The sequence below is a fragment of the Tachypleus tridentatus genome, unplaced genomic scaffold (genome assembly GCF_004210375.1).
Source record: "Tachypleus tridentatus isolate NWPU-2018 unplaced genomic scaffold, ASM421037v1 Hic_cluster_1, whole genome shotgun sequence".
NCBI lineage: Eukaryota > Metazoa > Arthropoda > Merostomata > Xiphosura > Limulidae > Tachypleus > Tachypleus tridentatus.
The window spans coordinates 17,886,714-17,898,789 of record NW_027467777.1 but is presented as its reverse complement, the minus strand read 5'-3'; the positions used below and the strand labels follow the sequence as shown (position 1 = coordinate 17,898,789).

Sequence of the window (12,076 nt, the reverse complement as noted above, 5' to 3'; positions counted from 1 at the left end):
TGTTGACCAACTCTCTATGTTTTCATACTTTAGACATCACGGTGTTGACCAACTCTCTATGTTTTTCATACTCTAGACATCACGGTGTTGACCAACTCTCTATGTTTTTCATACTTTAGACATCACGGTGTTGACCAACTCTCTATGTTTTTCATACTTTAGACATCACGGTGTTGACCAACTCTCTATGTTTTTCATACTTTAGACATCACGGTGTTGACCAACTCTCTATGTTTTTCATACTTTAGACATCACGGTGTTGACCAACTCTCTATGTTTTTCATACTTTAGACATCACGGTGTTGACCAACTCTCTATGTTTTTCATACTTTAGACATCACGGTGTTGACCAACTCTCTATGTTTTTCATACTTTAGACATCACGGTGTTGACCAACTCTCTATGTTTTCATACTTTAGACATCACGGTGTTGACCAACTCTCTATGTTTTTCATACTTTAGACATCACGGTGTTGACCAACTCTCTATGTTTTTCATACTTTAGACATCACGGTGTTGACCAACTCTCTATGTTTTTCATACTTTAGACATCACGGTGTTGACCAACTCTCTATGTTTTTCATACTTTAGACATCACGGTGTTGACCAACTCTCTATGTTTTTCATACTTTAGACATCACGGTGTTGACCAACTCTCTATGTTTTTCATACTTTAGACATCACGGTGTTGACCAACTCTCTATGTTTTTCATACTCTAGACATCACGGTGTTGACCAACTCTCTATGTTTTTCATACTCTAGACATCACGGTGTTGACCAACTCTCTATGTTTTTCATACTTTAGACATCACGGTGTTGACCAACTCTCTATGTTTTTCATACTTTAGACATCACGGTGTTGACCAACTCTCTATGTTTTTCATACTCTAGACATCACGGTGTTGACCAACTCTCTATGTTTTTCATACTCTAGACATCACGGTGTTGACCAACTCTCTATGTTTTTCATACTTTAGACATCACGGTGTTGACCAACTCTCTATGTTTTTCATACTCTAGACATCACGGTGTTGACCAACTCTCTATGTTTTTCATACTCTAGACATCACGGTGTTGACCAACTCTCTATGTTTTTCATACTCTAGACATCACGGTGTTGACCAACTCTCTATGTTTTTCATACTCTAGACATCACGGTGTTGACCAACTCTCTATGTTTTTCATACTTTAGACATCACGGTGTTGACCAACTCTCTATGTTTTTCATACTTTAGACATCACGGTGTTGACCAACTCTCTATGTTTTTCATACTCTAGACATCACGGTGTTGACCAACTCTCTATGTTTTTCATACTTTAGACATCACGGTGTTGACCAACTCTCTATGTTTTTCATACTTTAGACATCACGGTGTTGGCCAACTCTCTATGTTTTTCATACTCTAGACATCACGGTGTTGACCAACTCTCTATGTTTTTCATACTTTAGACATCACGGTGTTGACCAACTCTCTATGTTTTTCATACTCTAGAGATCACGGTGTTGACCAACTCTCTATGTTTTTCATACTTTAGACATCACGGTGTTGACCAACTCTCTATGTTTTTCATACTTTAGACATCACGGTGTTGACCAACTCTCTATGTTTTTCATACTTTAGACATCACGGTGTTGACCAACTCTCTATGTTTTTCATACTCTAGACATCACGGTGTTGACCAACTCTCTATGTTTTTCATACTTTAGACATCACGGTGTTGACCAACTCTCTATGTTTTTCATACTTTAGACATCACGGTGTTGACCAACTCTCTATGTTTTTCATACTTTAGACATCACGGTGTTGACCAACTCTCTATGTTTTTCATACTTTAGACATCACGGTGTTGACCAACTCTCTATGTTTTTCATACTTTAGACATCACGGTGTTGACCAACTCTCTATGTTTTTCATACTTTAGACATCACGGTGTTGACCAACTCTCTATGTTTTTCATACTTTAGACATCACGGTGTTGACCAACTCTCTATGTTTTTCATACTTTAGACATCACGGTGTTGGCCAACTCTCTATGTTTTTCATACTTTAGACATCACGGTGTTGACCAACTCTCTATGTTTTTCATACTCTAGACATCACGGTGTTGACCAACTCTCTATGTTTTTCATACTCTAGACATCACGGTGTTGACCAACTCTCTATGTTTTTCATACTTTAGACATCACGGTGTTGGCCAACTCTCTATGTTTTTCATACTTTAGACATCACGGTGTTGACCAACTCTCTATGTTTTTCATACTTTAGACATCACGGTGTTGACCAACTCTCTATGTTTTTCATACTCTAGACATCACGGTGTTGACCAACTCTCTATGTTTTTCATACTTTAGACATCACGGTGTTGACCAACTCTCTATGTTTTTCATACTTTAGACATCACGGTGTTGACCAACTCTCTATGTTTTTCATACTCTAGACATCACGGTGTTAACCAACTCTCTATGTTTTTCATACTCTAGACATCACGGTGTTGACCAACTCTCTATGTTTTTCATACTCTAGACATCACGGTGTTGACCAACTCTCTATGTTTTTCATACTCTAGACATCACGGTGTTGACCAACTCTCTATGTTTTTCATACTTTAGACATCACGGTGTTGGCCAACTCTCTATGTTTTTCATACTCTAGACATCACGGTGTTGACCAACTCTCTATGTTTTTCATACTCTAGACATCACGGTGTTGACCAACTCTCTATGTTTTTCATACTTTAGACATCACGGTGTTGACCAACTCTCTATGTTTTTCATACTCTAGACATCACGGTGTTGACCAACTCTCTATGTTTTTCATACTTTAGACATCACGGTGTTGACCAACTCTCTATGTTTTTCATACTTTAGACATCACGGTGTTGACCAACTCTCTATGTTTTTCATACTCTAGACATCACGGTGTTGACCAACTCTCTATGTTTTTCATACTCTAGACATCACGGTGTTAACCAACTCTCTATGTTTTTCATACTCTAGACATCACGGTGTTGACCAACTCTCTATGTTTTTCATACTCTAGACATCACGGTGTTGACCAACTCTCTATGTTTTTCATACTTTAGACATCACGGTGTTGACCAACTCTCTATGTTTTTCATACTTTAGACATCACGGTGTTGACCAACTCTCTATGTTTTTCATACTTTAAACATCACGGTGTTGACCAACTCTCTATGTTTTTCATACTCTAGACATCACGGTGTTGACCAACTCTCTATGTTTTTCATACTCTAGACATCACGGTGTTGACCAACTCTCTATGTTTTTCATACTTTAGACATCACGGTGTTGACCAACTCTCTATGTTTTCATACTCTAGACATCACGGTGTTGACCAACTCTCTATGTTTTTCATACTCTAGACATCACGGTGTTGACCAACTCTCTATGTTTTTCATACTCTAGACATCACGGTGTTGAACCAACTCTCTATGTTTTTCATACTCTAGACATCACGGTGTTGACCAACTCTCTATGTTTTTCATACTCTAGACATCACGGTGTTGACCAACTCTCTATGTTTTTCATACTTTAGACATCACGGTGTTGACCAACTCTCTATGTTTTTCATACTCTAGACATCACGGTGTTGACCAACTCTCTATGTTTTTCATACTTTAGACATCACGGTGTTGACCAACTCTCTATGTTTTTCATACTTTAGACATCACGGTGTTAACCAACTCTCTATGTTTTTCATACTCTAGACATCACGGTGTTGACCAACTCTCTATGTTTTTCATACTCTACACATCACGGTGTTAACCAACTCTCTATGTTTTTCATACTCTAGACATCACGGTGTTGGCCAACTCTCTATGTTTTTCATACTCTAGACATCACGGTGTTGACCAACTCTCTATGTTTTTCATACTCTAGACATCACGGTGTTGACCAACTCTCTATGTTTTTCATACTTTAGACATCACGGTGTTGACCAACTCTCTATGTTTTTCATACTTTAGACATCACGGTGTTAACCAACTCTCTATGTTTTTCATACTCTAGACATCACGGTGTTGACCAACTCTCTATGTTTTTCATACTCTAGACATCACGGTGTTAACCAACTTTCTATGTTTTTCATACTTTAGACATCACGGTGTTGACCAACTCTCTATGTTTTTCATACTTTAGACATCACGGTGTTGGCCAACTCTCTATGTTTTTCATACTTTAGACATCACGGTGTTGACCAACTCTCTATGTTTTTCATACTCTAGACATCACGGTGTTGACCAACTCTCTATGTTTTTCATACTCTAGACATCACGGTGTTGACCAACTCTCTATGTTTTTCATACTTTAGACATCACGGTGTTGGCCAACTCTCTATGTTTTTCATACTTTAGACATCACGGTGTTGACCAACTCTCTATGTTTTTCATACTTTAGACATCACGGTGTTGACCAACTCTATGTTTTCATACTCTAGACATCACGGTGTTGACCAACTCTATGTTTTTCATACTTTAGACATCACGGTGTTGACCAAATCTCTATGTTTTTCATACTTTAGACATCACGGTGTTAACCAACTCTCTATGTTTTTCATACTTTAGACATCACGGTGTTAACCAACTCTCTATGTTTTTCATACTCTAGACATCACGGTGTTAACCAACTCTCTATGTTTTTCATACTCTAGACATCACGGTGTTGACCAACTTTCTATGTTTTTCATACTCTAGACATCACGGTGTTGACCAACTCTCTATGTTTTTCATACTTTAGACATCACGGTGTTGACCAACTCTCTATGTTTTTCATACTTTAGACATCACGGTGTTGACCAACTCTCTATGTTTTTCATACTCTAGACATCACGGTGTTGACCAACTCTCTATGTTTTTCATACTTTAGACATCACGGTGTTGACCAACTCTCTATGTTTTTCATACTTTAGACATCACGGTGTTGACCAACTCTCTATGTTTTTCATACTCTAGACATCACGGTGTTGACCAACTCTCTATGTTTTTCATACTTTAGACATCACGGTGTTAACCAACTCTCTATGTTTTTCATACTCTAGACATCACGGTGTTGACCAACTCTCTATGTTTTTCATACTCTAGACATCACGGTGTTGACCAACTCTCTATGTTTTTCATACTTTAGACATCACGGTGTTGACCAACTCTCTATGTTTTCATACTCTAGACATCACGGTGTTGGCCAACTCTCTATGTTTTTCATACTTTAGACATCACGGTGTTGACCAACTCTCTATGTTTTTCATACTCTAGACATCACGGTGTTGACCAACTCTCTATGTTTTTCATACTCTAGACATCACGGTGTTGATCAACTCTCTATGTTTTTCATACTCTAGACATCACGGTGTTGGCCAACTCTCTATGTTTTTCATACTGTAGACATCACGGTGTTGGCCAACTCTGTATGTTTTTCATACTCTATACATCACGGTGTTGGCCAGCACTATGTTTTTCATACTTTAGACATCACGGTGTTGACCAACTCTCTATGTTTTTCATGCTCTAGACATCACGGTGTTGACCAACTTTCTAAGTTTTTCATACTCTATACATCACGGTGTTGACCAACTCTCTATGTTTTTCATACTCTAGACATCACAGTGTTGGCCAACTCTCTATGTTTTTCATACTCTAGACATCACGGTGTTAACCAACTCTCTATGTTTTTCATACTTTAGACATCACGGTGTTGGCCAGCACTATGTTTTTCATGCTCTAGACATCACGGTGTTGACCAACTCTCTATGTTTTTCATACTTTAGACATCATGGTTTTGGTTAACGGCTTATGTTTTGTTTTTCAGGACAGGGTTTGTTCTCTGGGTTTTGACCAACATTGTTTCGAACATGGTGGTTCGACTCGCTGGTTATTGCACTATTCTGACTGGTGGAGCTGTACTGTTAGCTATCTTGACGTGGGCCTCCATTCGCCAGGTGCCGTCCTTGTCTGTTCGTTTGGAGAATGATTTTTTAACAACTTCCTTCGGTTTGTGTTTTGGCCTCATCGTGTTTGTAGGTAAGCCTAATTGTAGTTTGTGTACTTCACATTTAAACATGTAATGTAAATAAGTCATATTTAATTAATTGATTATCAACCACTATTGCGAATTGTGGCTTTTCCGCGTCTGTTCAGCGAATTATTACTCTGTTAAAAGACCAGGACTAGTGTAAGACAAGAGGGAAGTCAACTAGCCATCACCACCCACCGTCAACTCTTGTGTTACTCTTTTACCAACGATCAGTGAGATTGTCCGTAACATTATAACGCCCCTACGGCTGAATTGGCGAGCATGTTTGGCGCGACGGGTATTCGAACCCACGACCCTCGGATAACGAGTCTAGAGCATGGAACCACAGACGAAAGCAGCGTCTTTACTCATGCCCTTAAATGTGTCGCCGTTTACATTTTAAGACAAAAAAACAACCAAAAACCATTTAAATTATCTGTGTAATTAAAAGCACGATTTGTTTTAAATGTTGAAAAGCTCGGAACTAAAGTTTTGGGTATACTTTACAGGTGTATTGTGTCTTGTGGCAGGAATCCTTTTAGTTTATTTAGACCTGACCAGTCCTGACCTTCTGGCCTCTCTGTTTGGTGTGAACGTCTTGAATGATTATGACGAGTGTTACATTGGTAAGAAGTTAAACACCAGCTTTCGAGTATTTTTCAAACAATTGTTTTGTTTGTTTTATGAATTTCGCGCGAAGCTACACGTGGGCTATCGAAGCCGCGACCTTCATATTACGAGTCGTATGCTTTAACCCACCTGGCCATGCCGTGCTTTTTTGAAATAAAACAGGTTAACAGTAATTGATTAATTTTATATTCAATTTTAAGGCGATTAGTAGTAAAATGACAGGACAACTCTAATTTGTTGATTTTTTGTTTGTGTTTTCTTATAGCAAAGCCACATTGGGTTATCTGCTGAGCCTACCGAGGAGAATCGAATCCCTAATGTTAGCGATGTAAATCCGAAGACTTACCTTTGTACCAGCGGGGGGACAATTTGTTTGTAAGGAGAAAACACTACTGTCTTCTAAATGTGAAAACTCCATTCATTCTAGGCGTCAGTATACATATAAAAGAGAATCCAAGAAATTCGAATATATGTAACTTTGTATTGTTTAGTTTGTGTTTTGAATTTCGCGCAAAGCTACACGAGGGCTATCTGCGCTAGCAGTCTCTAATTTAGCAGTGTAAGACTAAATTGAGAGCAATTAGTCATCACCACCCATCGCCAACTCTTGGGCTACTCTTTTAACCAACGAATAGTGGAATTGACCGTCACATTATAACGCTCTCATGTTGAAAGGACGAGCATGTTTCGTGTTACAGGGATTCGAACCCGCGACCTTCGGATTACGAGTCGTGTGCCTCAACCACGTGGCCATGCCGGGTCTTATTGTTTGGTAGAATAGTTAATATAGTGACGGAATATTAGTATTATTACGTGCTAGTAATACAAACCCTGAATTATTATAATCTAGTAAGAAAGTATATCATTTGAACTAAAGCAGAATAATTATTTGTGAATGACAGTTCTTTCGAGTCAAACTTGCTATAACACATATTTTGTGTTTTTCAGGATCTCGAAACTCACATTCTGAGCGCCCTCTTGAAGAAAACGATGCAACTAAGGAAGGCTCAAGTTCTCCAAACCATCCTGCCGTATCTAAGGTTTGTCTTTCTTTTTTATGTAATCCATGGATGGATGTACAGAGATAATATATCTTTATTCCATACAGTTTTAGTAGAATATATTATTTTAATGATTTCTCAAAGCACCGATGACATAAAGAAATTAGCTCACATATTTTCCATGAAATAAATAAAATAGAACAAACCGAATATTTTATGTGAATACGTAACTCGTGAAAGATAAACTCATAAAGTCCGACATGGTCAGTAGTTTTTCTCTACGTTTAGATATCCTTTCAACTTTTGATTCCAATAATGACCTAGTTTGTCAGAATCGTCAAACCTAGTTTCACATCAGTGAGAACATTTTTAGTTGTTTGTTTGGGCCGACAGAGGACGTTTCATTTTCTTTTTAACTTCATAAACAAATCAGAAAACTAAATAGAATTAGTTTTATTAGACGTTTCTAATATAATAGACTAAATATAATTGGTTTCATTAGATGTTTCTCAATGACTTAGGTTATTTTGGTTACGGAATAGGAACTTTACGGTTTACGAAAGCGTGGGCTGCTATCGAGTTTCAAAAGAAGTTCGGAAGAGCGCCCTCTACCGGCACCTAGATGCATTTCCGATAGAACCTCATTGGATCGTCCAGTGTATGAAAACGTCACTATTTCGTATAAAAGGTAAGGAATTTCTTTTTAATTCAGGTTTTTCATTGTTTTTAACTAAATATATTATAACGCTAAATTCCAGGCTCGATTCCCGTAGTGGTTATTAAGTAGTTTTGCACTAAAAGAGAGAAATTACTGGTAATTCACCTCAGTGTTATTAGCACAGCGACTCACAGGATCCTACTGAGTTTTTTGTTTTTCAAGCATAAACTTTCAGCTCGTAGCTTCATATCTAATTACACTCTTGGCTATTGAGAATTTCCTCTTATTGTTAACCTGAAAAAACCTGTTGATGGATGCAAGAAAAAAGGTGGGACCATTTATTTGCTTGTTTGTTTTTGAATTTCGCACAAAGCTTCTCGAGGGCTCTCTGTGCTAGCCGTCCCTAATTTAGCAGTGTAAGACTAGAGGGAAGGCAGCTAGTCATCACCACCCACCGCCAACTCTTGAGTTACTCTTTTACCAACGAATAGTGGGATGGACTATAACATTATAACGCTCCCATGGCTGAAAGGGCGACCATGTTTGGTGTGACGGGGATCCGAACCCGCAACCCTCGAATTACTAGTCGAGTGCCTTAACCACCTGGCCATGCAGGGTGCGTTTATGACCTTAATAATAATAACAATAAAACACTCACCAGGGAAGAAAGACTCGGTCTTGTGCTTCGTTTAATTTATTGTTGTTATTTTACTGTCGCTAAAATACGTTTATGATTGTTTAGAGTAAGAAACGCAGCTAATTATTGTTTACCGTATTTTCGGTGTGTAAGACGACCCTGAACGTATAGCGCAAATTAAAGGTATTTTGGCCAGGTGTTAAGGCACTCGACTCGTAATCCGAGGGTCGCGGGTTCGAATCTCCGTTACACCAAATATTCTCGCCCTTTCAGCCATGGGGGCGTTATAACGTGACGGTCAATCCCACTATTTGTTGGTAAAAGTGTAGCCCAAGAGTTGGCGATGGGTGGTGATGACTAGCTGCCTTCCTCTAGTCTTACACTGCTAAATTAGGGACGGCTAGCGCAAATAGCCCTCGTGTAGTTTTGCGCGAAATTAAAAAACAAAAAAACAAACGTTAAATGTATTTATTTGATGTTCGGTGAAAAGGGCGACACCTATTGTGTGGCAAGTTTAGGATGTCACTTTTGTAAATAAATTCTTTAAGTTATTTATAAGTTGTCCCAACCGATTTTTTTGTGGCAGTCGATATTGCATAAATGTGTTTTAATGTTCTTCAAATATTACAGACAGTTTAATCCATCAGCACTTGAGTCACAAATGTATGACAAATAACTTGGCGACGTTTTCATCACACTTGAATTCCTTTCTGTTTTTAAAATATATTTTTTTAAAGTTTCGTGCAAAGCTACACATGGGGTCGTTATGAAGTTACAATCAATCCCATTATTCATTGGTACAAGAGCTGGCGGTGGGTGTTGAAGTCTAGCTATTTTTCCCTCTAGTCTTACACTGCTAAATTAGGGACGGACAGGGCAGATAGCCCTCGTGTAGCTTTGCGTGAAATTCAAAAAAATAGTCATTATGCTGGTTCGGTTACCAGTCGTTTAGGGGGTTAAAATCAAGTTAAAGGATAGGTTAAAGTTAATATATATATCTTTTATTTTAAAAACCGCTGATGTTCATAAAACTTTTGTCAAGTGTATTACCAATTTAATGTAGTTTCGACTGACGTAGTTCTAATTCAACCAACTGACGATATATAAACATAATCCTAACGGATATCGACATCTTGAGATTCAGTCACAAGCCCTCATACTTAAAACTTATAATTAACTTATAACTGGATAAGAAAAAGAAACACTGATTTTTATTAGTTGTGATTATTAGTTATTTAAAAAATCGAGTATGAACAATGTTTCATTTAAAATTAGGTTGGAGCAGGTGTACTCCAGCTCTCACGAGAATATTCTGATGTACGAGTTATAGAGGTGCTTTGGAGAAGAATGACAGATTGGCCACACCATCATTTAGATCGTGGAACGTTGGAGCGTCTTTATTATCTCATCTCTAAAATCCTAATTTTGTAATGGAATGTAGCTTCTAATTTCTAATATACTGATTAAAAGATGCAGTCTATAACCAGTGAATAAAGAGAGGTGTTTAGAGCTGAAACTTGGACGTATCATGATTAGTAGCCTACACAATCACACAGTTCCAGGTTTCAGGGAGTTCCGACCCTCATCAGTAACCATGATCATACAGTTCCAGGTTTCAGGGAGTTCCGACCCTCATCAGTAACCATGGTCACACAGTTCCAGGTTTCAGGGAGTTCCGACCCTCATCAGTAGCCATGGTCACACAGTTTCAGGTTTCAGGGAGTTCCGACCCTCATCAGTAACCATGATCATACAGTTCCAGGTTTCAGGGAATTCCGACCCTCATCAGTAACCATGATCACACAGTTCCAGGTTTCAGGGAGTTCCGACCCTCATCAGTAGCCATGGTCACACAGTTTCAGGTTTAAAGGAGTTCCGACCCTCATCAGTAACCATGGTCACACAGTTTCAGGTTTCAGGGAGTTCCGACCCTCATCAGTAACCATGATCACACAGTTCCAGGTTTCAGGGAGTTCCGACCCTCATCAGTAACCATGGTCACACAGTTCCAGGTTTCAGGGAGTTCCGACCCTTATCAGTAACCATGATCATATAGTTCCAGGTTTCAGGGAGTTCCGACCCTCATTAGTAACCATGATCACAAAGTTCCAGGTTTCAGGGTGTTCCGACCCTCATCAGTAACCATGGCAAGGACAGGCCAAAAAATAAAATAGCTTTCTACTGATGATGGTGGGCCATTTATTATATTTTGTCTTTCGATGTGTCAACTGTAACTGTTCGAACTGACATTGCTAAAATTCCGAGATAAAATAGCTTTCTACTGATGATGGTGGGCCATTTATTATATTATTTTGTCTTCCGATGTGTCAACTGTAACTGTTCGAACTGACATTGCTAAAATTCAGAGATAAAATAGCTTTCTACTGATGATGGTGGGCCATTTATTATATTATTTTGTCTTCCGATGTGTAAACTGTAACTGTTCGAACTGACATTGCTAAAATTCCGAGATAAAATAGCTTTCTACTGATGATGGTGGGCCATTTATTATATTATTTTGTCTTCCGATGTGTAAACTGTAACTGTTCGAACTGACATTGCTAAAATTCAGAGTTTGTTTCCTCACGATGGATGAAAAGCAAGGAGTTATTTATGTAGCTTTGCGCTATAAAATAAAGCTTTTGTTATTGGTACCAAACAGTTTCTACCTCCACGTTTTGACTGCTAATCTAATGTCTTCAGAGAAAGTCCTGAGAAGGCCTCTCTGTGTGGTGGTGGTCGAGATCAGAACCACTCGAAATTAGAAAACAATCTTCCAGAAACCTCTGTCAGCCTTTCATCTTGCTGCTGCTGGTTTGTGGTTCGTATATCATTATTTAATGTAATTCAGTTTTATTTTAACGTCTTCTTAGACATGTCGAGTTATTACTCATATAATTTGACTTATGGTAGACTTTCTGTGTCTCTGTTCTAGTGTAGTCCACATTCACAAGGGATGTTGTAATGATGGTTTTGATATCCGTCAAGTGTTTAACTGATTTGTAGTGTGCCACTACTGGAGGTTTTGTTTCTCCGTTGTAGTGTAGTCCACATTTACAAGGGATGTTGTACTGGTGGTTTTGATATCCGTCAAGTGTTTAACTGATTTGTAGTGTGCCAT

At 38.5% G+C, this 12,076-nt stretch overlaps 1 protein-coding gene across 1 annotated transcript; it reads left to right on the top strand.

Annotated features, from left to right (window-relative positions):
• The first annotated feature begins 5,821 nt into the window (after nt 1-5,821).
• On the top strand, nt 5,822-10,471 carry LOC143241868 (uncharacterized). Its single transcript, XM_076485152.1, has 5 exons — nt 5,822-6,037; nt 6,539-6,655; nt 7,608-7,699; nt 8,203-8,348; nt 10,231-10,471. The coding sequence occupies exons 1-5, from the start codon at nt 5,869-5,871 to the stop codon at nt 10,283-10,285; spliced, it is 579 nt and encodes a 192-aa protein (XP_076341267.1). The 5' UTR covers nt 5,822-5,868; the 3' UTR covers nt 10,286-10,471.
• Nucleotides 10,472-12,076: the final 1,605 nt, after the last annotated feature.

Coding starts and splice junctions, on each gene's coding strand:
- LOC143241868 (XM_076485152.1), top strand. CDS start 5,869: ATGGTGGTTCGACTCGCTGGTTATTGCACTATTCTGACTGGTGGAGCT. Junction 7,700..8,202: donor ACCATCCTGCCGTATCTAAG/GTTTGTCTTTCT, acceptor GTTACGGAATAG/GAACTTTACGGTTTACGAAA. Junction 8,349..10,230: donor GTCACTATTTCGTATAAAAG/GTAAGGAATTTC, acceptor ATTTAAAATTAG/GTTGGAGCAGGTGTACTCCA.